Here is a 27,228-nt window from a genome sequence, read left to right as displayed (position 1 = left end):
ATGTTCATTTTTCTCCTTTTGACCTTAAAAACATTTTTGTGGAAGCTTCAGGTAGCTCAGTGGTAGAGTACTTGCCTAGTATGCTCGAAATCCTGGTTTGATCCCTAGTACCACAAATAAGTAGGAAAACACTCAACAAGTAGGAAAACATATTGTGGGTTCCTTCAAATTTCAAGAGTCCAAGGCATTGTGTACACTGGCTGTAATGGTGAACTGACCCCTGCTTGAAAGAAATACATAGAAACAGCTACTCTGTAGGAGCATGATTCTATATGATGGCAACTTTTTTGTGTATGTGTGTGTTAATAGCCTAAACTCATGTCCTCATATTCTCCCTTAGCTTTTTCACTCAAGGCTAGTACCCTTCCACTTAACCACAGCTCTATTTCCAGCTTTTTGGAAATAAGGGTCTGTCCAACTGGCTTTGAACTGTCGTCCTCAGATCTGAGCCTCCTCCGTAGCTAAGATTACAAGCGTGAGCCACCGGCTCCTGGCGATGGCAACTTTTTACATATTTATCCAGGAAATAGAAAAGGAAACAAGAGGATTTTTTCTTTGTTGTTGTTTTTGCTTTCTCTTCTTTTTGTCTTGTTTGTTCACTTATCTCTTTAGGAGGGCAAAGGGGGGTGGGCACAGAAATGGAAGGACAAAGGGTGAACAAATGCAGCAGTGGTACTCACTAGACACTATGTTGAAAATGAACTATACAACTTGTGGGTGGGGAACAGGAGGGGAAAACAAGGAGAGAGCAAGGGAAGGGGTGATTTGGTCCAAAAAGAAATGTCCCCATTACTTGACTTATGCTAACTATAACCTCTCTGTACATAATCTTTATAATAACAATAAAAATTTTAAAATAAGAATGCAGTGATTAATGATGTTCCTCAGGTCCTCTACAATGACTAGACAGGAAGGCGCAGTAAGAGCAACAGAGCCACAGTGCCTCCTACAGGTTGCAGTGCTCTGAGCACTTTCACAGGGGTTAACAGGACTTGAGGATATCTGACTCAATGAGCCACAGCCCCTGTGTCCACCCAAGGGGACTTCCCTCCCCATGTGGGTGGCTCACGCACCTCTGCAGCAGCGGCTCCAGCCACCCCTCGTGGCACTCACAGTGGCAGTCCAGGAAGGTCAGTACCTCGCCCCGGGCCATGGAGGCGCCCAGCAGCCGGGCTCGCACCAGGCCCTCCCTCTTGTTGGCACGGATCAGGCGCACCTTGGGCAGGGCCGACAGTTCTTCAGCTAAGCGCTCCTTCAGGTGTTCTGGGAAAATAAACAGAGAGCAGTAGGGTCAGAGCCTCCCGCTGGACTCCCTCACTTCACCCAGAACCAAGGTTGGAAGGTCACTCTTAGCTGGAGGAGCCTGTTACTGTAGAGAATTCTAGAACCCTCATCTGTTCCCCAACCAACATCTGCATACTGAATCATGCACCTTAAAGGGTGAGTGGCATAGTACCTGAATATATCTGAATTAAGCGGCTACCAAAATGTTGCTTTATAGCCTGACTTGGAAACATTAAAACATCAACAACCATGAACTATCCAATCACAATACTACATATAAAGACAGCATGCATCCCCTCAGGGGGTATTATTGTGATTGCTGCAATTAAAGCTCCATCCTTAGGGTAGTGCTGCTGAGGAACTTTGGAAGGTGGGGGCCTAACGGGAGATGCTTAGGTCACTGTGGAGTGTCTTCAGAGGAGATTGTGGGATCTTGGCCTCTGCTCCTGGTTCTAGCCATAATTACTTACACACACACACACACACACACACACACACACACACACACACACACACACACACACACGCTCCTGCCATGATGTGATGAAGCCAAGAACTGAGTGGTTTACAGGTGCCATGCCCTGAACCTCCAAAACTGAGAGCTGAAGAAACCCCTTCTTCTTCATAAGTAACTTGTGTCAGCTGTTTTATTAGAGTGATGACAGGCTAGCTAATACACCAGTGATTATGTTAGATGTCATTATGTTAGAAGAAACTGTGAGGAGGACCTTACAGCTTAGTATGAGTAGCACACAGCAGTAGCAATAGCACATAACAGAAAAAAGGTCTCACTAGGCCATGTGCATCTAAGAGATTTATGGATAACCCACTCAATCCCCCTAAGAATCCCTGGAGATAAGCACTAGAGTTATCTTGTTCCACAGATGAGAATATTGGGGCCAGAGTGACTAAGTAATTTGCCTAAATGTCACAGAGCAAGTAAGCTGAGGAGCCATTATTTGACCCTAGGAAATCTGGCTGAGACTGGACAGGCTTAAATCTACCTCCCAGGACTTGTCCATGCAATTTCACGTTGATATTAAACTAATCAATAACTTATCAAGAGCCTGATGCAACTTTATGGCTATAATCCCAGCTACTCAGGATGCTGAGGAAGGAAGGTCTTGAGCTCAAAGCCAACAAGGCTGGTGGTATAGCTCAAGTAGGTGTTTGCCTAGTATATTCAAGGACTTGTATTCAATCCCCAGATCTACAAACAAAAACAAACTTAGGAGGATACATTCATGCCAGCTTGCAAAAAAGGAGGATGAGTAGAAAAAAGCCACACAGTACTGGCCTCCAATTCTCCCGCCTTAGAGACTGAGGCTAATTAACATCCCCAGGGGTCAGGTGAAAGCAGGTGTAACTGCACTCAGGCAGAAAGAAAATGAGAGAACATTTTCTCATATCAACATAGGCTTCGGCTCAAGTCCTCATCCATCAGTGACGGGGACAACTGTACAAAATATTTTAGGTTGCTTCAATGTTGATGAAAACATTTCTCTAAGGATCCTTGACATTTGAAGAAATTCATCAGTTGACATTAAATCACAACCATAATTGCAAATAACCTGGTGGTAGGAATAACAGGGTAATCATCCTTGCATGTCCCAACCAGCTGCAGTGCAAGGCCTCACATTCAGGATGGGGGGTGGGGGGTGCCAGGGTTGTTTCATGTTGCCTGGACCATGTTCTGAGTTAGAGCAGGGATTCAAACCCACGCAGTGACCAGAACACAGTGGCTCAGGGCTCAGTTGGCTACTTGTCTCCACATCATACCAAACTCCAGCTCAGCCAACAAGGACATTGCCTTGTGTCCCCCGAGTTGCCACTTTCCCCAGGAATTTTAGCTGAGCTCAGTCATCAGGATAATGGCCTCTCACAGCATTCTTTGCATCTAGGAATGACCAGACAACCATGTTCTGCCTTGTGGGATGTGGGGGAATTTACAGGTAGTGCCCTTCAGGAGAAAGGCTATGACCCTCTAACCCTTTACGCCCTCCTGGCTAACCAGACATGAGGGGCCAAGCTGGACCAGGAAGATAGGAATAACACCCTGTTCCCTGGAGGAAGTGGAGAAAGCCTGAGGAGGAGTCAGGCCCTGACACCACCATCAATGCTCACATCAGACATGTAGTGCCACAGAGTTCTATTTCCCCTGTGGTATCTAAAAGCACAGCCCTACGCCCACACCAACTAGAACACAAACACACGGCTCCATGGGCCCACAGACTAACAGCAGTTGCTGACCTCACAGGTAGCCAAGTGATGGTAATCTGGCTTGGAAAAAATGCCCACACAGTTCTACCTGTTGTTAGATCCTTGACATTGCTCCCTCATTAATCTCAGTGGCCCTCGCTTGACCAGCAACTCCAGATCCACTGGCTGATATCATCCCATAGACACACTAGTCATTAATCCCAGCCAAGCCAAGGTGGGGCAGGGGGGTGCTACAGACATCCCCCCTACCTCCACAGTTCCCTCCTCATCCCATCCCACCCCACCAATGGCCATTCTCCACAGAGCACACGGGGGGGGGGGGGGGGAGATGTAGCAGGGGGACATGTGCTCTCAGGCTGATATGGACCTTCTAGTCCCCTAAAGCATGCTGACAGCTCTCCACTGGGCTCCATGATTTATAGTGGACTCCAAGGCCCTGTCTGATCTGGCCCTGTCTTCCCACCCATCACCTCCCCATTGCCAAGGCCAGGCCCTGCAGAAAGACAGGGCTTGGGGCTTACCTCTGTTGCTATAGTCATCCACCAGAATAACCTCTTCCAAAAGGATGTCTGGGGATGTCTCAAGAACACTATAAACTGTCCGAAGGAGCGTTGACCAGGCTTCATTATAAAATGCTATGACAACAGATGTCCTGGGCAAATTCTCAAAATCGTATTTCTTCTCTTTGCACCTGCAAATACAACACACCTTCAGAAATGGAGAGCCCAGCCCAGGCTGGTGCTGGGGATGAAGTAATGAAGGAGACAGGGGTCATATCCCCGGGTATCCCCTCAGGGACTGGGAAATCATCTGCTGAAGGATTTCTCAGAGTCTCCTGTGTGCCAGGGCCCCATCAGATCCTAAGAAAGACTGCAACCAGGACACTCGATAACTTCTGTCTATGAGATGCTGCTTTAAAGCTGTAAAGCAATTTGCAGATGTGAGCAACATGCAAATTAGGCAGAAGCAGAAGACAGGGCAACTGTCACCCACCCACCACCTCACAGCGCCCCGGCACTCCATTCCAACCCCACTGCCAGACCCCTTGGCTCACACTGTCCCTTCTCACTGGACATATTCCCTGTCTTCTTCATCAACAGTCAGCCCTGTGCTCCTAGGAGCTAAGAAGCTCAGCACCTGGTCCCCCACCTCGACAGAGGCCACCGGCAGTATTTATCACATAGCACTGTGTCCAGCCCTACCTGCCAGGCAGTGACTGTGCCTCATGACAGGTGGAGCCCTCAAAGCACAAATTAGACTTATGAGAGAAAAATAAGAATGTTCTGAGACAGGCTCTGCAGAAGACACTGACCACCTGCCCAGGACCCAACCTCTTTGTGCTCCATTAAATGGCAGCCCATAGGGGCAAGGCCGGCTGACAGTTACAGGAGCCAATGAGCTTCCTTTTTGTAGTTGGCTGGCACTTTGCACTGAAGTTCCCTGGGTGACCCACCTTCTTATCCTCAGTGGGAGATAATGAACACCCAGTATTGTGGGAATAAGGTGCAGTGCCTGGAAATCATCAGCCAGAAGTGATTGGTGATCAAATGGGGGATTCAGGGTGGGTGGAGACTGTCTAAGAGATCAGCTAGCTATTTGAGACGATAAATGCTGAAGAGCAGCCAAAGCAAGGCCTCACTGTTCACACTGGAGTGACAGCTGAAAGGGACAGGAGAGGAGACACAAAGCTAAACATCAGGAGGAGAGGAACTTACTGTCTACCACATGGGTAGCCTACCAGTAATTTCCTGATCACCTACTATATGCCAGATAGGCCCCTGCTCCATGGACCTCATGTCAGGAGGAGATTACAAGTAAGCAAAACAAGGCAGGAAGTGCTTCATGCTCTGAACACGGTACAGAATAGAGCAATGACAGAGGGGAGTAGGAAAGGGAAGAGGAACACTGCAGCATAGGTAACGTGGGAGGGCCCCTTAGAGGTGACATTTTGGATGAGCCCAGCCTCCAAAACCCCAGAGAGAAACTTTTATGTATGCGACTTACTTCTGATCTCATCTCCCCTTCATTTTACTATGAAAAATTTCAAAGTAGAAAGAGAACCTTCTAGATACCCTTTGCCCTGCACCAGTGGTTGTCAAAACACAGCTAATATGTCACCACATACTCCATATCTCAGGACATTTTTAAAGCAGATCCTGCATATCTTAGACTTTGTAATTAAGCCCACTGTGGCTATGTAAAAGCTGGAGTATGGTCAGGAAAGCTGGCTGTAGAGATGATCCTGGCACTCTCCAGCAGATCCTGAGAGGGAGGAGATACGTATCTCTAAGATAAGGATTCTTTTTTATAACAATTATAACTTTTTTTTTTTTTTGGGTCCAGTCGTGGGGCCTGAACTCTGGGCCTGGGCACTGTCCCTCAGCTCTTCAGCTCAAGGCTAGTGCTCTACCACTTGAGCCACAGTGCCACTCTTGGCTTTTTTCCTTTTTGCTTATGTGGTGCTGAGGAATCGAACCCAGGGCCTCCGGCATGCAAGGCAAGCGCTCTACCACTGAGCCACCTTCCCAGCCCATAACTTTTTTTTTTGCCAGTCCTGGGGCTTGAACTCAGGGCCTGGGCACTGTCCCTCAGCTTCTTTTGCTCAAGGCTAGCACTCCACTTGAGTCATAGCACCACTTCTGGCTTTTTTTGGTGGTTAATTGGAGGTAAGAGTCTCACAAACTTTCCTGCCAGGGCAAGCTTCAAACCACAAAGATCCTCAGATCTCAGTCTCTTGAGTAGTTACAAGTACAGGTATGAGCTACCAGTGCCCAGCTTAATTTTTACCTTTAAAACCACTTCCTAAAGGCTGGGCAAGTGAGTCCATAGGAGTAGAACAAGGCAAGTGTGAGATCCTGAGTCATCCTAGTAGTCAAGGAAGAATGAGCAAACCACTTCCTATGTTAGAGTTTACTGCTTCCACTTTACAGAGGACACTCAGCAAGGTGGGGTAAATTGGTTGGTTCAGAGCACAGGGATTTGTATGGATCCAGCTGAGATGTCTGGATTCAGGGATCCTGTTACAAAGTTCTAGCTTGTTCTCTGTACCATGGGAAACTCAGGAGACCACTTGAACATAAATGAAGACCCCTGGATCACATCTCCCCATCTAGCTCTCCCTCCCGTGGACAAGTTCTTTCCTCCTAACTCCTCCTCCACTCCTCCCTGGCAGGATCTACTAGGGTACCCCAAGACCCAGGTCAGCCTCTGCAGCAGGATCCCAGCTCCCTGGCTGTGGCCCAGCTGCACAACCACACTGGGCTTATTGAGCCACAGGTAGGTCACCTTAGCTACCCTGCTGCTCCCAGAGCCCTTGCTAGGAAAAGCTATCCCAAGCTGCAAGTACCAGCCAGCACCTCACCAGGGCCCATATACACTCATGGGCTTTTCATACATGCAAGTAGTCACGTGGCACAGAACAGGGGAGGCCTTATGTGACACAGTGTCCACATACAAAGAGAGAAGAATTCAGCTCTAGTACTGGGGATTGAACTCGGGACTTCACACTTCTAGGCAGGCATTCTACCAGTTGAGCCAAAGCTTAGGGTCTCAACTCTATATCTAGGTGGCCTGAGCTACGATCTTCCTACTTGTGCTTCCCTGTGTCACTGGAATGACAGGAACACACCACCTTGCCTAGTTGAGATGGAGTTCTGGAAACTTTTTTTTAGTGGAGGCCAGGCTGGTTTCAAACCATAATCCCCCAATCTCTGCCTCCCAAGTAATGGGAATTACAGGCTTGAGCCACTTTGCCCAGCTTAAACTCCATCTTTCAGAGAGAAGAACATTCTAAAATTCGTAAACATATTTAAGAACAGCAGACAAGACAGGTGACTTTGAAGACCAGGTGATAAACTAGGTACCAGTGACTCACACCTGTAATCCTACCAACTCAGGAGGCTGACATCTGAGGACAGCAGCTCAAAGCCTGCCCAGGCAGTACAGTCCATGAGACTCTTATCTCTGATTAACTACCCAAAGCCCAGAGGTGGAGCTGTGGCCCAAGTGGAAGGGGGTAAGCCTTGAGCCAAAAAAGCTAAGGGACAGCTCCCAGGCCCAGAGCTGCTCAAGCCCTAGGACAGACAGACACACACACACACACACACACACACACACACACACACACACACACACACACACACACACACATTAGATCTTCCCTCCTTATTTCCTTTCTTACTCCACTTGCCCGTTGCCATCTTGTAAGGATACTCAAGTAGCACTGCAGAAGAGTCTATTGACAAGGAATTCAACCTTCCTGGGGCCCACCAGCACATTCTGTATGTAGCCTAGAGAGTTACCATCTTGGAAGCAGTTTCTAGCCCCAGTCATATTAAAGACCCAAGCACCATTTTGGCTGACACTCCTAAGAAACACTGAGCCAGACCGACTCAGCTCAAGTATCCCAAATCCCTGACCCACAGAAGTATTGTGAAATAATAAATGTTTATTGTCATTTAAGCCATGAAGTTGGGTGGTAACATATAACACTGAAATAATCCCCAAGGAAACTATCAGATCTACCCAAACTAGGAAACGGCTTATAAAACCAAACTCATTTCAAAAGTATCAATGCCATGAAGACCATGATTGTAACTGTAAGGTTTTAGGAGAGAAAAGGACCACGCAGAGAAGAATAAAAAGATTTGACAGAAAAGTATACTGGAGTACACTCCCCGGTGAACTCCCTGGTCAGGATCAGAGAGTTCACCCTGGGTGTAGTTGCAGCAGAACTTTTATAGGCGGGGTAAAAGCAGAACTGGTAGTGGGCAGGGACTTGTGGCACATAGCTTGTTTTGCCAATTTGAGCAATCTTAGGCCAGTGCACTTGAAGAATGATTGACTCATTGACGTGGTTTTTCTCAGCGGCAGCCCGTTTTCCCGGTTGCCTAACTTCCTCCAGCGCCCTGACAGTAACATCAACATTATACGCATTCTCACTGGGAGCAAACACTGCTGTAGAAGTTGGAACCTCTGGGGAAATTCAATATTATATAACTTTCTTGGCTTCGATATCATAATATCTATATCACAGCATCACCAGAAGGCATCCTTGTTCCTGGAAAATACATACTGGGGAAATGACTCCCAATAAAAGACTGTCAGCTCTGCAACTTACTCTCAAAGGTATGTAATGTTTTTGACGCACAAAGAAAAAGAAAACTTCAGTAATTAGGACAAAACAATAATGAATGGATGGATCTAGGAAGGGATTTATAGAATTCATTGTGCAATTCCTACAACTTTACTCCAGCTTTGAATTACTCAAAAATTCAAGGTTAAAAAAAAAGAGGGGGGAAGAGTCTTGATGTTACAAAGGATATACCTAAATATGAAGTCAACTCAGATCTACCGACAGGTTCAGTCCCAGTGGCCCTGACAGAAACCAGCCCCCTGGGTAGAGGAACCAAGAGGATAGTGAGGTGGGGGAGAAGAGGAAATTTAGTCACATGCAATGCATAGCCTATGAAGTTAAGAAAACTGAGGCTGGGCACTGGTGGCTTGCACTTGCAATACTAGCTACTCAGGAGGCTGAGATCTGAGGATCGTGATTTGAAACTAGCCCAGGCAAAAAAAAGTCCGTGAGACTTCTTGTTTCCAAGAAACCAAAAGTAGACCTGTGGCTCAAAGTGGTAGAGTGCTAGCCTTGGGCAGAAAAGCTCAGGGATATCACCAAGGCCCTGCCCCATAACCAACAAAAAAATTGAGGGGAAGGGTAGTTTGGGGGGGAAGGGTAGTTTGGGAGGGATGGAACAGCATGATAATAGAGGGGTGACATTCATCAAGATGCATTTTGTATTCATACACTGATTTGATGAATGTTATCTCCTCTGTATATTTACTTAAGTAGATAATAAAAATATAACTTAAAAAATACCCTCAAGGGGCTGGGAAGATGGCTCAGTGGTAGAGCGCTTGCCTTGCATTCATGAGGCCCTGGGTTCGATTCCTCAGCACCACATAAGCAAAAAGAAAAAAGCCGGAAGTGGTGCTGTGGCTCAAGTGGTAGAGCGCTAGCCTTGAGCTGAAGAGCTAAGGGACAGCGCCCAGGCCCAGAGTTCAGGCCCCACGACCGGACCCCCCCCCCCCCAAGAAAAAAACCCTCAAGCTGGATACCTATGTCTCATGCCTATAATCCTACTCAGGAGGCTTGAGATCTGAGGATCACGGATTAAAGCCAGCCCAGACAGGTATGTCTATGAGACTCTTATTTCCAATAAACTAGTCAGAAAAGCCAGAAGTGGTGCTGTAGTTCAAGTGGTAGAGCACTAAGCTTGAGCACAAAGAGGCTCAGGGACAGCACCAGGGCCCTGAAGCTCAAACCCTAGGACCAGCAAAACACAGAACAAAAACAACACCACAAAAAAAGCCCTTCCTTAATCTTTCTTTCCCACTCTACTAAAGCAGCCCCTCCTCTAAATACAGAAAATGAAAGACACATGTGGGAAAAAGAAAAATATCAGTGAGGGTACAGTTTAATGGCAGAGTCCCAGGACCAGCCCAATAAAAAAAAAAAGAAAAGAAAAGAAAAAAAGAATTTCTTGCCTAAAAAAATAATGATACCCTTAAGTGGATTTGTAATACCAAAAAGCTGCAAAGAATCTCAACACCCAACAGGAAAGGAATAAAGTATAACATGGCTGCATGAACAAATGTCATGTGACCATTAAAAAATAACATTTGCAGAGAATATGTAATGGAGAAAGAGAATGGCCGTATTAGAATATTAAATCAAAAACACTGATTGTAGATCTGTACACAGCCCATTCCATCAACACAATGCTGAGCACATGCATTCACAGATAAACAATAAACAACAGACAGAACTATGCCAAGAATGTTATCAATGGTGATGCTGAGAAGTGGGATTGTCACTGATTCTTATTTAATTCTCAGTATCTTTCTGCATTCTAAAAGTATTGTATAATGAACACATAGACTTTTTATAACCACAAAGAAAGGTTTTTAGAAGTAATGTGTGGGTCATATTGCTTTAAATGTTACCACTGGACAGTAATTTAATATTCTTCCCTCTCTTTGGTCCTTTGCTATGATTTCTATGTCTGTCTTTAAAACATCCTCTTTAGGCATCCTCCCTTATGAAGTTCAAGATATCACATCAAATGCATTGAAGTTTGCTTCCTGAAAGTGTTCTCCTGAATTAGAGACAAAAGGAAACCCAGAAGCCTGGCACCCAACACATGGCTCCTACCTACAATCTCAGCTGCACAGGAGGCTGAGGATGGGAATTCAAAGCCAGCCTGGACAGACAAATTCTCAAGATCAATTAACCAGCAAAAAGCGAGAATTGATGCATGGCACAAATATAGCACGTCAGCCTTGAGCAAAAAAGCTGAGCAAGAGTGCAAGGTCCTGAGTTCAAGACTATAGTACCAAAAAGAAAAAAAAGAAAAAAAAAAAGGAAACTCTAGGGGCTTTGTGGAGGTGGGGCTATGTGTATATCTATTTCAGTACACACATATTAGAACACAGTCACATTTATGAAATGTTTGACGTGGTGGATGGAGTGCTATTGTGCATTCCTTTAGCCTTCCTTACCACCTCACAAGGCAGATGAATGGATTTGGCAAATGCTTCCTGACACCTTACCCTAATCGTCTTAGAGACAAATAACAAACACTTACATCCATGATAGATCAGGCCTAGGAGACTGTAAGGTGCATCTGTGTTTACTTGCTCTGAACCCCTTCCTTGTTCTTTGTGATCCCACACCTTGACTTCTCTTTCAGGAGCCATGCCTTCCTCAACTCTCAGTGGATGTGGATTGTGTAGTGCTGAGCACACACAAACACCCATACATACCGGTACACACACACACACACATACATACACACACCGGTACACACACACACACACACACACACACACACACCTGCTCTGTGAAGGCTCCATGCCTCCAACCTGATCAGCAAACACTTCTCAACTGTCAGCATCTGTATCACACCACAGAGAACAAAACCTGCTTCTAAACCCAAGACTCTCCTCCTGAGCCTGTAACTTTTCTTTATATGCACACCAGTTTGCACTGAGTTCCCCTAAGGCAGAAAATAAATTTACTTATTTTGTGCTGGTCCTGGGGCTTGAACTCAGGGACTGGGCTCTGTCTCAGCTTTTTCGCTCAAACCACAGCTCCACTTCTGATTTTTTGGTGATTAATTGGAGATAAGAGTCTCACAGACTTCCCTGCTTAGCTTGCTTCAAACCATGATCCTCAGATCTCAACCTCTTGAGTAGCTAGGACAACAGGCATGAGCCACCAGTATCCAGAGAAAATACACATTTTTTCAAAGGGATTATAAGACATCTACTTCCCACAAAATATCAAAAGTAATGCAATTATTAAATTAGTAGAGGGAAAATGGAATTTAAAAAAGGGAAGAACTCCCATCAACTCAAACAGCAGGAAAAAAAAAAGGGAGAAGACACATTAAGAACAGCATATCACACCTGCAAACCTAGCTACTCGGAGGCTGAGAGCTGAGGATCACAGTTCAACATAAAATAAATTTAAGTGAGCTGGGAAGGTGGCTCAGTGGTAGAGCGCTTGCCTTGCATGCATGAGGCCCTAGGTTTAATTCCTCAGCACCGCATAAGCAGAAAAAGCTGCAAGTGGTGCTGTGGCTCAAGTGGTAGAGCGCTAGCCTTGAGCTGAAGAGCTGAGGGACAGCGCCCAGGCCCAGAGTTCAGGCCCCATGACCAACATACATACATACATACATACATAAATAAATTTAAGTATACAATACATAGAAATGAATATAACTACTTAAAAGCCAGTATCAGTGTGGATTTTTCTTTGTTCTATGTGTGTTTGTGTGTGTGTGTGTGTGTGTGTGTGTGTGTGTGTGAGAGAGAGAGAGAGAGAGAGAGAGAAAGAGAGGTAGGGGAAGGGGGAGGAGAGAGAGAGAAAGGGAAGGAGGAGAGGGGAGGGAGAGAGACAGGAAGAGAGACAGGTTCAGGCTTGTCTTGAACTCAAGATCTTCCTGCCTCAGCTGCCTGAGTACAGGCATTACAGACCTACACCATCACCCCTAGCTGGATTTTTATTTTCAGCACTGGGGTTTGAACTCAGGGCTAATTAGGCAGATGTTCTACCACTTGGAGACACTCCAACAGCTGTTTCTTTTTTAAGGGGTGGGGAGGTAGGTTCTTTTTGAGGAAGGATCTTGTTTATGCCCAGGTCAGCCTGAGCTGTGATCCTCCAATTTGTCACTGGGAAGACAGAGGCACGCCACCATGCTCAGCCATTAGTGAGATGAAATCCTGAAAACCTTTTTGGGGGAAGTAGAGAGAGTCTGGGGGTGGTCATGAACCTCAATGTCCAATCTCCCTATCACCTATCACAGTTAGCTAAGAATTACAAGCTTACGCTACTCCCTTCCACCATTAGAATTTTTTTTTTCGGTCATGGGGGTTGAACTCTGGGCCTGAGCGCTGTCCTTCTGCTCTTCAGCTCAAGGCTAGCACTTGAGCCACAACACCACTTCTGGCTTTTTTCTGCTTATGTGATACTGAGGAATTGAACCCAGGGCCTCATGCATGAGAGGCAAGCACTAGAATTTTTTTTTTAATGATTACACAAAATGGGTAATATGCTATTCAGTGACATACCTAAAATGTGGGGATACAACATGAGTGAAAGAAAAAGGAGGGGGAAACTATCATGAAAATATTACCAAAACTAAACAAGTTCTAGGGGTTTGAAATACTAACTCTGATGATAAGATATGTCTGATAAGAATTAAAATATCCTGCTGATCACAACCTTATTGGAAAAGTCAAAGAAACACAAGTCTAATACTAGTCCATTCCATGTGTGCTTTCTATGAAGATACCTGTTATGAAAATAGAAGAGCACGCCCTCTCTGAAAAGACAGAAGAAGTTCTGACTCACTTCTTCCTGCCAAATCCAGCTAGGCTCACTCAGTTTTGCCAACATCTGTGTAGAGCTAGCTACTTTGCCTATCAAATCCAAATTTGATAGACTTTGCCTATCAAATCCTGACCCCTAACTCAGATATACAACTGCACGTACAACATTTATGAAATTTAAAACAGAAGCTGGGGGCTAGTGGCTACTAGCTAGTAGCTATTCAGGAGGATGAGATCTGAGGACAATGGTTCAAAACCAGCTTGGGCAGGAAAGTCGTAGAAGACTCTTATCTCCAATTAACCACCAGAAAACTGGAAGTGGTACTGTGGCTCAAAGCAATAGAGCTCTAGCCTTGAGCAAAAGAGCTCAGGGACAGGACCCAGGGCCTGAGTTCAAGCCCACTGACCACCACCAACAACAACAAAAACAAAAACCCAAAATCCTCAAAATCAGGATGAGCAATCAAGAAGCACAAACACTTCTGTGTGTAATCCATGTTCTCCTTGCTAGAGCATACGAAAGGGAGCGGCTGGCATTCTAGGGTATAGCATGCTCATAGACTTGCCTGAGGAAAAGCAGAGCCCCAGAGCACTCTCTGCTCTTGCTAACTAAATCAGAACACAAATGATAATGATAAGGAACAAACCAAATGACTGTCATGCTTCAGTACAACACAACTAGCAACTGTGTCCTTATGGGACATACCTCCCAACTACCCTGGTGCCACCACAAGTTTCAGCTGCACTTGACCTATTAAGAATTGCTATTTCCTCCAATGGTGGGATTCCACCACACTCCCAAAGGACCACCCTAACTCTTCTGAGTCAGAAATCTACAGGTACCAGGTCAGCAACCTGCAGATGTAGCTACACATAAGACTAAGCCTAGATCTTTCCTCTTCAAAATTCAGACTTCACTGTTTTGAGGAAGGTCCTTGGCATCTACCTTAAAAAAAAATCCCCAGAGGGCTGCAGTCTCCATTTCTCTGGCTTCCCATTTTGGCTTGCTGTCATTTAGGTGTGAAAAATTCCCCTCCTAACTAGACTCAAATGACAGGGTATGTGTGCAAGTATTTGTTGCAAAATTCTCTATTTACTGTGCTATCATGAAAGGGCTCTGGCTCTTCCTTCTTCCTCAAGTCAGTGCTACAACTACCAGAAAGAAAGGTGTAGGTAAATTATATTATTATTATAGAGGACACAAGGCTCAAGGATGTAGGGCCAATGTCTCAAAATGTCTCTTTATTGATCTGGTCCTGTGGGAGGACGCAGGCAGTGCCATCCTTGCCAAATCAACTGGTCCTTTTGTTGTTCCCAATGCCTTACTTCTCATAATAAGTTCATGCATTGTAGAGCAAAGACTGTTAAACATGTGTGGGCTCCAGGTGTGGTAGTATATGCCTACAATCCTAGCACTTAGGAGTCTGAGGCAGGAGGACCAAACGTTCAAGTCCAGCCTAGGCTACATAGGGAGTTCCAGGCCAGAGAAACCTTGTCGTGAAAAAAATGAAAGAAAAAAAAAAAGTGGGCCTATGTGCATACTCATGTTTTCTAAAACCTCCTTTATACTTGGGAAAGTCTAGACAGATACACAGCAAAATGTTAATAATGGGTTTCCCCAGGTGGTGAGGTGATCCCTTTTTCTTTCTTCTCTGTACATACTAAAATTTCAAAACAAAAAGAAAAAACTTTCATAATTAAAGCAGCCAGGCACCAGTGGCTCATGCCTGTAATCCTAGCTACTCGGGAGGCTGAGATCTGAGGACTGTGGTTCAAAGCCGGCCCTGGTAGGAAAGTCTGAGAGACTCTTATCTCCAATTAACACCAGAAAACTAGAAGTGGCATAGTGGCTCAAGTGGTAGAGAGCTCACCTTGAGCTGAAGAGCTGAGGGACAGCACCAGGCCCATTGTTCAAGCCACACAACCGATCAAAATGAAACAAAACATAATCGAAGCAAACAAGTAATTGTCCCCACTCAAAAAAAAGGGGAATAGATAAAAAAAAAAAACAAGATCTGAATGGTACACCAGCTCTGTCCCAGATCTACTATGCAATCTGGGATAGGAGGGTGGGAGGTGCCTCTGGTTTGACTGCAAGCCCCCCAGGGCCCTTCCTGCGCGCTCTCACTACCACTCTGCTTATTCACTGGACTCCTAGGGAGCCCCACCCGCACACTGTGAACTTACGACCCACCATCCTAGATTCTCAGGCTGACCACAGCAACTATGAGTAACAACTCAGCCCTGCAGGAACACCAACAGATCTCTCTTGTCTGTGTTTTCACTTTCTATAGTTTCAGTTAACCAGTCAATCATAGTCCAAAAATATTACATGGGAAATTCCAGAAATAAGCAACTTATAACTTGTGTGCTATCCTGAATAGCACCTAATATCTCATCCCTCTGGGGACATGAACCATTTCTTTGCCCAGTGTATCCACTTTGTATAAACTACCCCCCTGTTAGTCACTTAGCAGTGATTGGTCGTCATGACATCACAGTGCTGAGTACACAGAAGGCTCAGGAAGATCAGAGGCCTGAGCAATCTATGGAGGATCTGGGAGTGTGTCCTTTAAGGATACAGTGGGAACTGCTACATAATAAAAGTGAGATTTCACACAAAACCTTGACCTACTAGCCAGTGTGCCTCAAAGCATATCCCATCTGACACTCACATAGCTCAAGCTCAGGCTGTGTAAGAATAACATTCAACAAGCCCTGCTACAGGAATTAAGAGGCTGGGGCATTCACATGCCCATCATGCTGGGTTGGGATTAACTTCCCAGGGTCAATGCAATAGCAGGATCTATTCGCAAATCCTGATGGGACACAAGGCAGCTTCATTGCCATGGAGACAGGATACCATAAGCTCCACAGGTCATCCACTGTGTTTCAAAGAGATATTCACAACCTCCAACAATAAAGGAAGTTGGACCCAGAAAAGAAAATCTTTATGACCAATCCCTCGATGATTCTCAAAGAGCAGTCTCCTGAGTCTGTTCTTGGCAACAGGGAAAGGAGAAAATGCTAATGAGTACACAATGTGCTCCCAAGTGTTGCTGTTTTATTCATTTCTACCTTGTAGAAATGAGTGCTCTTAGCTTTTGCGCTCAAGGGTAGCACTCTGCTACTTGAAGCTTCCACTTCCAGCTTTTGGTGGTTAATTGGAGATAAGAGTCTCATGGACTTTCCTGCCCACGCTGGTTTAGTAAGACAATTCTCAGATCTCTGTCTCCTGAGTAGCTAGGATTACAGATGTGAGCCCCCAGTGCTTGGCTTCCTATCTTGTTTTCTTTCAGCCTTTATGTAATGTGTGGAGATTGACTTTTATGATTTCCCTCATTTACAGATAGGAAACTGAGGCTTGGAGGGACTAAGGCAATCGTCTGAGATCACAGAATGATTGAGCAAAAGATCCAGAATTTGATCTTACAGACAGGGGGCTACACTTGACCTGAAAGCTCCCCCAATCCCTGGCTTTAGTGAGCACTTCTGGGACTTCAGGGATACATTGAGCCATTTGGCAGATGTAAGGAAACTGCTGCCAATCCCAACAAAGTTTTATACACACACAGCTTAACAGTGGAAAAAGTCTCAAGCAGAAAGCAAGGAATGAAAAGGAGATCTAAAAAGAGGAAGCACGTTCAGATCCACCTAAACTTTACCTGAGATCACCATGGTGCCATGGGGGAAGAGAGGCACGGTCTCCCCCAAAGCCTGTCCCACCCACCCCCTCCCACCACCTTCTAGTGAGTCAAGTCACCTGGCCCCTCTGAATCCATTCCCACGCCTGTAAAGCAGGCACGGCATGAAGGGCAGAAGGTGACAGGTGCCTGACGCTTACAGCAGGGCTGTCCCTCTGGCAACGGTGGGGACCCTTTGAGCCCTCTTTTTCTGGAAGCCTGTAAGGAAGAAGGTCAAGGGGCACTGGAAAACTCTCTGACAACTCAGATGAAAAGGCTGGACCCCAAGAGGCCCCAAGCAAAAGTGGCAGCCACCTGGCATTTCTCAGAAGCCATCACCCAGGCAGGCAGGCAGGCAGGCAAGGGTATAACCTGTCTAACCAGCAACTCCAACAGGAACGTAGGCATCGGACCATAGTGGCTCCAGTTCCCTCCCGCACCACCCACGGGAGGGAGCCAGGCAGGAGCCAGGCCAAGGCAGCCCTTGCCACCTTCCTCCACCCAAAGCTGGAAATCCAACAAGGGCTCCGGGCCTCTGCCTTGACCTTTCTGCCACTTGTACCTGCCCTGCTGGCTTCAGCCCCACCTGCTCAATCCGCGGGCCAAGGCGCACCCGGCTGAATGAATGGGACCTGCCCGTGGACCGGGCCAGCACAGCGAAGCTGCACTGTGCGCCCCCAGAGGGGTGGGGGTCGGGTCTCACCTTACCCCTTGCTCGGTCTGCTTAACCCCAGGCCACCTTTTTCAGAGTAACAACCCCGAGACCACCAGGTTAACAGGCTCGTCCGTCTCAGTCTTTTCCCGCCTCCCTGCCCAATGCGTGGCGTTCTCGGCCCCCCCGCATCCGACCCTACAGGTGGACGCCCGAGGCCCGGCGCGGGAGACTCACAGCGGGTTCCAGCGCTCGGGCAGGCGGCGGTGCAGCGAGATGCGGTCGCTGAGGTAGGTGTTGATCTGGTGCAGCTGAATGCTTTCCTGCTGCAGCCGCAACTCCACGCCCTCCAGCGGCAGCCGCACCGCCTCGCCCCGCGCGCCCAGCGCGTCCTCCGACAGCTCCGGGCGCGGCAGCACCGGCTCGCGGCGGCCGGAGCGCGGGGGGCGCGGGGTGCTCGGGGGTCCCGGCTGAGCAGTCCCGGCCCCGCGTCGCGTCCGCAGCACCGCCCCCAAGCCGGCCAACGCCAACAGGGCCAGCAGGGCCAGCAGCGCCTCCCGCCCGCGCCGCAGCCCCCGCGGGCAGCGCCGCCGCGCCGCGCGCCCCCACATGCGCCCGCCAGCTGCGCCCGCGGCCGCTGCGCGCCTCGCGGCGGCGAGGGCGGCCGAGGCCCGACCCGGATCCCGGAACCGCGCGCCGCCCGCCAGGCCCCGCCCTCCGGCCCGCCCCGCCCCACCTGCGCGCCGCCCCCTTTCCCGGCCGCGGCGGCGGGCTCGCCGCACGCCCACCTGCAGAGCGCGGATGGGGGGGTGCCCAAGGTCCCCGCCTGCCCCCCCCAGGCCGCCCTCCCCCCGGCCGGGAAGGGGGAATAGGGGAGGCGGTGGGGATGGCGGGGCCCGGCCTGCGCGTCGCCAGCGCGCGGTGATGGCCACGGGGTGCGTCCGGCGGGAACAGGCGGACTTTCCGGCCTCAACTCCGGCGCGCTCTTTACGCGGTCCCAGGTCTCATCGATCCATCTAGCTGCGGAGCCTGTGGCGCCCTGGGCCGGCCTTGCTGGCTCGTGCGGGCCCGCCCTCCGCCGCGCAGACCTGCCCCAGGCTCCCGCGGCCCCGGGCTCCCTCCGCTGCTCCTGGGCCGCGTGTCTCTCCCTTCACTTTTTTAGGAACACCTCCAAGAATCTGATCACAGGAACAGTCGCAGCCTGTGTCCACGCGTAGGGGACTGCACACGTCCCACGCCATCCAGTGCTGTCCATCACTTCAGGCCTTGAACTAAAGAGATTTCCTTTATCTGGGAGAAGAGAGGCCCCCAAAGGCCAGAGAGAGCTGCTAGGGTGCTGAACAGGAACAAGACTATCCTGAGAGATGAGGTTCTCTCCTAAGGACAAAATATAAGGTGGCCAGTAATCAAAATGTAAAGTAGAAGCTGGGCACCGTGGCACAGGCTTGTAATCCTAGCTACTCAGGAGGCTGATGTCTGAGGATTGCAGTTTGAAGCCAGCCCGGGGTTAGCTTCAATTAACCACCAAAAAGCTGAAGCAGGAAGTGAGCAAAAAAGCTAAGGCAAAGCTCTCAGTCCCTGAGTTCAAGCCCCAGTACCAACAGAGAGAGAGAGAGAATCAGCAATCAAAATATAAGATAAGTGATCATCAAGAAGTACTCAGTAATCAAGATCTCCAGCTAGGGGGAGGCATGGCATCAGCACCCAGGGCCCTTGTACATGTGAAGCTGTATTCCTTCAGCAACAAATGCTCTTGCCTGCCTGGCAAACCCCTAGTCCTCCTTCTATAGCCTTCTGTTGGCCTTTTAGGAGAATATATTACATCATCCCTTTGTATGTTAGTCAAGATTCAGCTGGAGAAAGAACCAGGAAGATCATATGAAGGCATTTATAGCTGGGACTGTATCCCAAGCGGCTCAGGCAGTGGAGGCAGGATGGTCAGTTTGAGGCCAGTATGGACAAAATCATCAAGACCCTGTCTCAAAAGCAAATGGAGGTGAGGCATTAATGGCTCATGTCTATAATCCTAGCTACATAGGAGACAGAGAATGAGAGGGTCAAGCTTCCAGGCCAGCCAAGGCAGAAAAATTTGTAAGACCCCTTCTCAATCCATGGCTGGGTGCTGTTCTGCATGCCCATCATCCCAGTCTACATGGGACACTAAGATCTGAAGGGTCATGATTCTAGGCCAGCCTTGAAGAAAAGTCTGTGACACTGTTGTCTCAAGATCTCAAAGGAACATGCTGGGTTTGGTGTCCTGTCTGACATCCCAGGCAATGTAGATCTGGGAGGAAGTGAGACCTTATCTCAAAAATAAGCAAAAGTGCCAGAGGTGTGACTTGACTGATAGAGTGCCTGCCAAGCATATTAGAAGGCCAGAGTTCAAATCCTAGAATAAGGAAAGAAAGGAAAGAAGGAAAAAATAGAAAGGGATGGTGGGAAGGAAGAAGGAAGGAAGGAGGGAGAGAAAGAAGAGGAAAAGGAAAGAAAAAGAGGCTAAGGGCACAATTCAGGTGGTAGAGCACTTGTTTAACATATGCAAAGCCCTGGATTCAATTTTTTTTTTGGATCCAGTCGTAGGGCCTGAACTCTGGCCCTGGGTGCTATCCCTCAGCTCTTCAGCTCAAGGCTAGTGCTCTACCACTTGAGCCACAGTGCCACTTCCGGCTTTTTTCTTTTTGCTTATGTGGTGCTGAGGAATCGAACCCAGGGCCTCAGGCATGCAAGGCAAGTGCTCTACCACTGAGCCAACTTCCTAGCCCTGGATTCAATTTTTTTAAGACATTTATTATAAGGAATGACTGTGGGAGCCTGTGATCCAGGGGAAGGCCTCCAGAAAAGCCAGCTAGAACTCCTGGTATCATCTCAAGCTAGAGTCTACAAGCAAAATACCTTCTTTAATGTATCCTTGGTTCTGTTTTTCTGGCCTTTCACCTGATTGAATCAGGTCCATCAGATCCTATCTTTAAAGTGAACTGACTATAATGTCAATCACAGCCACAAAATAGATTGACAGCAATACCAGGGGTTTGTAGTTAATTGGTTGACTATTTTAGCCTAGACAAAATCAACCATTTCTATTAGTTTCTCCCAGGACTATTGTAACAACATATCAACCCCAGACTGGGATCCTTAAGTGAGAAATTGCAGAGCTGGTGGTTCACACCTGTAATCATAGCTACGTGGGAGACTGAGCATAGGGGGGATCAAGGTTCAAGACCAGGAAAATTTGTGAGACTCCCTTCTCAATCCATAGCTGAGCACAGTGGTATACACCTTCCTCCCAATCTATGTGGGAGGCTGAGATTGGGAGGATTGAAGTGCCAGGCCAACCTGGCAGAGAAATCCTTGAGGCTCTGTCTCCACGGAAGGGAAGTGGGATGCCGTGGCCTCATCTGTGATCCCAACAATGATGCACCGCAATCATGTGCCCCAGGTGGGAACTGACACCCTATCTTAAAACTAACCAGTGAAAAACAGGGTTCAAGGCATGGCTCAGTAATATTGCTCTAGCCTAGCAAACATTAGACCCTGAGTTTAAACCCCTAGAATGCAACAAAACAACAACAACAAAAACTGGCAATAATTTCTCTCTGTTTTAAGGCTAGCATCCTGAGATCAAGGTGTCCACAGAACCATGTTCCCTTGAAGGCTAGTAGGTGTGTTCTGATGTTGCGGGTGCTCTCTGGCATTCTTTGACTAGTAGGTGTCTCACTCCCATCTCTGCCTCCATTGTCATATGGGTCTTTCCCAGGGTATGTCTGTCTGTCTCCACATTTCTCTTAACTCTTCTAAAAAGGAGTCCTATTGGATTCGGACCCATTCTAATGACCTCATTTTAACTTGATTAGATTAACCTAATCCAAAAAAAAAAAAAAAGAAAAGAAAAAGATTACATTCACTAGAATGAAGGAGCCAGACTCCAATAAACATTTTCCAGGAAGGGAGGTGACAGTTCAGTCCTTGCCACAATCACACATTGCTTTGGCATTCAATTCACTGGATGATGGTTCATTCATAACCTGCTCTTATAGCAGAAAGAACTGAGGGAGTTAGAGTATGAGCTGTGGCCACTTACAGATCCTAGAGCTTGGTACTGAGTTAAATACATGTGAGTGCTCAGTGAGTGCCTGGTTGGGCATTGCACACTCAACTTCCATGGGTGTCTGCCTGAACTCACTAGGAGAGACTCCAATTTCAAGTGTGGGGAGGAGTCACTCTCAGTGCAGAACAAACACGAGTTCTTAGGGTCTTGTTGCAGAAAGGCCTCCTTGGCAACCTAATCTGGGAGTTTTCAGAATCAGCTCCCAAGAATCCCTGGGAAAGGTCTCGGAAAGTCAGGAGAGGCTGTCTGGGTGGAGCTCCAGCTCTCTTCCCTGAAACTAGAGTGTTGACATGCCTAGCTCACACCTTATACTTCCTTATTAGACTGTAATAACCTCCACCCAGAGTCTGGTAACATGGAGCTAGGTCAAAAGAGTGTGTTGTTCAGAACCACAGCTGCTGGGGGCAGAAGAGGAAGTAGAAAGGAGTGAAAAGATGTGACAGTAACTGCTGAATGTCTGCCAATATCCATCCTCCTCTTCTTCCTTAATAGCACAGCTTTTCATTATTTTGGGGCAGGGTCTTCACTGTGTTGCTCAAGCTAGTCTTGAGTTACTGAATTCAAATGATCCTCTCGTGTCAGCCTTTCCAGTAGCTGGACTACCAGCACACACTACAGCATCATCATGCCTACCTTGGAACCTTTGTTTATATATTTTTTTGTTTCAGTGGACAGAATAAAGATTAGATTTCCAGGCTTCCTTTGCAGCTAGGTATGGTCACATGACTAGGTGTGCCATCTATGGGTTACAAGTGGTGGTGTCAGTAGCTGCCATAATCACAGTTTGCTTTCTTTGTTTACTTACTCATTGTCAAACACAGTCTTTGAATGGAAGGAGCCACTGTTATGGAGAACAGTGCCCTTCCGTGGTCAAACTCCAGACTGCAGAATCCACAAACATTTTAAGATGGTAGTTGTTTTACATGGTGAAATTTCTCAGGCAAGAAATACATAGTGAACATCTACTATACCCCAAGCACCATGATAGGGTCTAGACACTTCTTGTAAGAAGTAAGAGGTAAAGGCAAGATAATGATAATAATAGCTTGGCTAGGCACCGATGGCTCATGCCTGAAATCCTAGTTACTCAGGAGGTTGAGATCTGAGGAACATGATTTGAAGCCAGCCTAGGTAGAAAAGTCTATCTGGAAGTGGAGCTGTGGCTCAGAAGGTAGAGTACTAGCCTTGAGTGAAAAGCTAAGGGACAGTGAGTTTGAGCCTTGAGTCTGGCCCTGAGTTTAAGCCCCAGTACTCACCAAATAATCATGTTAATTAATGATGTCAATGATGATGATGATAACAGTAGCAAGAAGCAAAGAGCAGGAAAGTTAGAAGCCAAAGTAGAAAGCACAGTTAAATGAATCATGCACTGTGGCAGCAGAGGGGAAGGATAAGTGTGGACAGAGCATTATAAAAGGGAATGAGGGAGAGCAGGACTCAAAAAAGTCAGGGAGGAAGAATTTGTGGTTGGGAACTCTTTGTTAATACGGCTTGACTCAGTGTTGGCTACCAAAGTGCTGTTCCTTGTTCCTCCAGTAGCCTGGGCCTAGGGAGGGCTCACTCCTAGGGCCATCCTAGGGATTAGCTTCATGCTATTAGAAACTATGCTAGTGTTTGGTTAGGTTGTTTACTCTAGGGGTGGAGAGTAGACAAAACCATCAGTGTTCATAGGCCACCGCTGAGACCTAAGCAAGAAGAGGATTCTGTGCCAGACATGGCGGCCACACCTGTGAACCCAGCATGACGGAGGCTGAGGCCCAAGGATCAAGAATTTGAGGGCAGGGACTGGGAAGGTGGCTCAGTGGTAGAGCGCTTGCCTTGCATGCCTGAGGCCCTGGGTTCGATTCCTCAGCACCACATAAGCAAAAAGAAAAAAGCCAGAAGTGGCACTATGGCTCAAGTGGTAGAGTGCTAGCCTTGAGCTGAAGAGCTGAGGGACAGCGCCCAGGCCCAGAGTACAGGCCCCACGACTAGACCCAAAAAAAAAAAAAAAAAAAAAAAGAATTTGAGGACAGTCTACACATCAAAATTCTGTCTCAACTCTTGTATCCCTAGTCCAAGAAGAAAGAGGGCTCAAAAGAGCCTGGCTAAAGTTAGGTTCAGAGAGAATCCTTTTTTTTTTTTGTCCTGGATTCAGACTCAAACTCAGCACCTGCTGCTTTCTCTCATTGGCTAGCACTTGACCAACTGAGCCAGGTCTCTAACTCCCAGAGAATCATTTTCACAAGCCATATTTTATACTATGGAGCTATTATACAGATCGTGTGAAAGTTTGAGGATATTTTGAAGACAAATTTTACAGTGCTATCTGGATTGTAACTATAGTCTTTTGTTGACTTTTGGGGTTTGGGGAAGTACTTCAGGATTCCTGCCCAACAAAATGATCGAAGAGTTGAAGTCATGCTGTAGAACTCCCTCTCCTCAGGGAAAAAGATTGTCCTGTGTCTCCTGTGGAAAGACAGCCCAGGCTGTGCTTCTGTTGGTATCAATACAGGAAGCCTCCAGGAGCTTTTTAAAATAAATTATTCTTCAAGGGGAATGACAAGCCACAGTCCTGAGATACAGGGTGGGGAGAAGGGGAGCAATGGCATGAGTGGCAGCTCAGGTGGAGTTGGGATCTAACTAAGAGCTCCTGGTTACTGGCATTCCTGGAGGAAACCTCCCCTACGCTGCAGGAGAGATACAGGGTCTGGAAGGAACCAAAGCAGAAGCCTAGGATAACCTGCAACCACTATCATACTTGGGGTGGTAAGCTCCATCATGGCAGTTGGGCCCCTCTTGCTTCCTGTAGAAACAAACTGCTGGCTGGTTCAAGAAAGGCAGGTGTAGTATGATGAAGAACTTGGAGCTCTGGCTTCCGGCTTCTGTCCCAATACCCAACACATTTAGGATCTGTGGTCAGATTAGAAATCAGACAAGAATTACAATTCATGATGGCATGGATTACCTGCCAAATTGGAATGTTTCTTTATAAAATTGAAGTTGACCTAGGAGTTACTAGACAGAGGTTAGTTCTCAGGTAATAATGGAAACTGAGGCTCAGAGGAAAGGGAGAGAAAGGAAAGAGAGGGAGGAGAAGAGGACTAGAAGGAGGAGAGGAAAGAAGAGGAGGGAAAAAAGAAAGGTCCAACAATAAAATGATTTATTCATATAATAATCATTTATTAATTAAAATGAGTTATTATTTTTCACATTTTATAAGGCTCCTAAGATAACACTAAGTCAAAAGATAAACCAGAAAAATATATTTGCAGATAGCATTTGCTCAGTATGTAATTCGACAGGGAAATAAAAAAGAATAAACAGAAATAAAAGTAGCCAAAGGATTTGAATAGGCAGTTCCTTCCAAAAAGGATATAAATGATCTATGAAGTATGAAAATATGCTCAACCTCTCTAGTTAAAATGCGTGCAAATTAAACTTACTCAGAAATGTTTGCTCACCTATCAGATTGGCAGTGATTAAAAAGGTTATTAACTGCAGCATTGGCAGGGATATGAATAAACACGCCCTCATGTTCTATGGCAGGAACACAGACTGGTATAGCTTCAAAAGAAAGCAATTAGGCAACATTTATTACAAATGTTAATGTTAATACCCTTTTGATTCTGCGATTCCACATGTAAGAATTTATCCAACAGAAATAAACACACAAGTGCTCAAAAACAATGCATACAAAGAAGCTTACTGCAGTATTGTATGAAAAGCAAATAGTTGGAAATAACCCAAATGTCCATTAGTAAGAGGTTGTAAAATAAAGTATTGTACTTCCATACCAACTCATAAATATACCACAGTGATGGAAACAAGTAGGAACTACTTCTAAATGTTTACATATAAATGTATTTAAGTTGTGCTAAGTCAAGAAAAGCTGGTTGGAGCTGTATAGATTTCATGATCTTATTTTAGTAACATATGTTAACATATATCAAGGGTAAAAAAATCTAAAGGAGAAGTCGTCAAACCATTAACTCTTTCTTCCTTCCTACCTTCGTTCCTTTGTTTGTTCCTTCCTTCCTCCTTCTTCATTTCCTCCCTTCTTTCCTCCCTCCCTCTTTCTTTCTTCCTCTTTCTCTCCTTTCCCTCCTTCCCTTCCTCCCTCCCTCCCTTCCTTCCTTTCTTTCTCTTTCTTTCTTTCTTTCTTTCTACCTCTTTCTCTCTTTCTCCCTCTCTCTTTCTCTCCCTCTCCCTCCCTCCCCCCCCTGTCTATTGTGCCAGTCCTAGGGCTCGAATTCAGGGCCTGTGTGCTGTCCATGAGGTTTTTTTTTTTTTTTTCTCAAGGCTGGTTGTATACCATTTGAACCATAGCTCAACTTCCATTGGTTTTTGTTGGTGGTGGTTGTAGTTAACTGGAGATACAAGTCTCCCAGAATTCCTGCCTAGACTGGATTAGAACCATGATCTTCAGATCTCAGGCTCCTGAGGAGTTAGAATTGCAGGCATAAGCCACCAGAGCCTGGTTCTTCCATTTATTTCTTATAAGTGACAATCTGTGATCCTTCCACTCTCCTTCAGTTTATTCATTTTCTTCAGCACATTTTTAACGGACCTTACATTTGACAGGCCTTGCAACTAGATTCTGGGAATGTAACAGTATACACATGCAAAGCCATAAACCTTCAAGGAACTTTTGTTTTTGATAATTACAACATCAGAATTCTTCATAAGAGAAATTGTTACCTTATTAGGGGAAAAAATCCAGGCATTTAAGAGTACTCTACCTTGCCACAGTGGTTCCTTGAGAAGCTGTAATTCTAGCTACTCAGGAAATGGAAGAAGGAGGATCAAGGTTTAAGGCTGGTTTAGGCAGAAGTATGAAACCCTCAAATTGAACAAATAACTAAGGTGAAAAGTGCCGGAGGTGGGGAGAGGGATGTCGTGGCCCTTAAACCCTGAGTTCAAACCCCAGTGCTGCCAAAACATAATAATAACAAGCCAGCCACCAGGTTAGGCTCACACCTACACATCCTAACTACTTGAGAGGATCTTAGTTCAGGGCTAGGCCTGACAGAAAAGCTTCTATGTCCTTGGAAGAAGATGGGAGAGGTGATCACTACAGGAAGCCTAAAATAGATGGATCTCCATCTAGGTGCACACCCAGGCAGAAGCAAGAACCTGTCTCAAACAAACAAAATCCATCAGTGTATGACATGGCTCAGTGTAAAGGGCACTTGCCTAGCAAGCTGGAGGCCAAGTTCAACCTCCCCGTACTGCCAAATATCCAGTAATGATAATAATCAACAGGTTATTTTTATATCCAAGCCCTCTCAATCTCCTGCCTAATCCACTGCCCCAGTCTCTGGTCTCCCTGACAACCAGTTGCATCCTTCCAGTCTGTTCCTTTCACTACAGCTTACCTAGACCCCATCCATTCTTCCCAGTTGTGGCTC

At 46.6% G+C, this 27,228-nt stretch overlaps 1 protein-coding gene across 1 annotated transcript in view; it reads right to left on the bottom strand.

Annotated features, from left to right (window-relative positions):
• Positions 1–18,344, bottom strand: part of Galnt12 (polypeptide N-acetylgalactosaminyltransferase 12) — a 33,943-nt gene extending 15,599 nt beyond the window's left edge. Inside the window, exons 1-3 of the mRNA XM_042697900.1 lie at positions 17,971–18,344; positions 4,026–4,195; positions 1,074–1,263 (exon numbers count right to left, since the gene is read on the bottom strand). Of these exons, the coding sequence (XP_042553834.1) occupies positions 1,074–1,263; positions 4,026–4,195; positions 17,971–18,344 (734 nt within the window). The remainder of the gene's footprint in view (positions 1–1,073; positions 1,264–4,025; positions 4,196–17,970) is intronic.
• Between the last annotated feature and the right edge of the window lie 8,884 nt (positions 18,345–27,228).

The sequence above is a fragment of the Dipodomys spectabilis genome, unplaced genomic scaffold (genome assembly GCF_019054845.1).
Source record: "Dipodomys spectabilis isolate Male_0828 unplaced genomic scaffold, ASM1905484v1 ptg000006l, whole genome shotgun sequence".
NCBI classification, from domain to species: Eukaryota; Metazoa; Chordata; class Mammalia; order Rodentia; family Heteromyidae; genus Dipodomys; species Dipodomys spectabilis.
The sequence above is the reverse complement of the archived record's forward strand: the minus strand, read 5'-3'. Positions and strand labels throughout refer to the sequence as shown.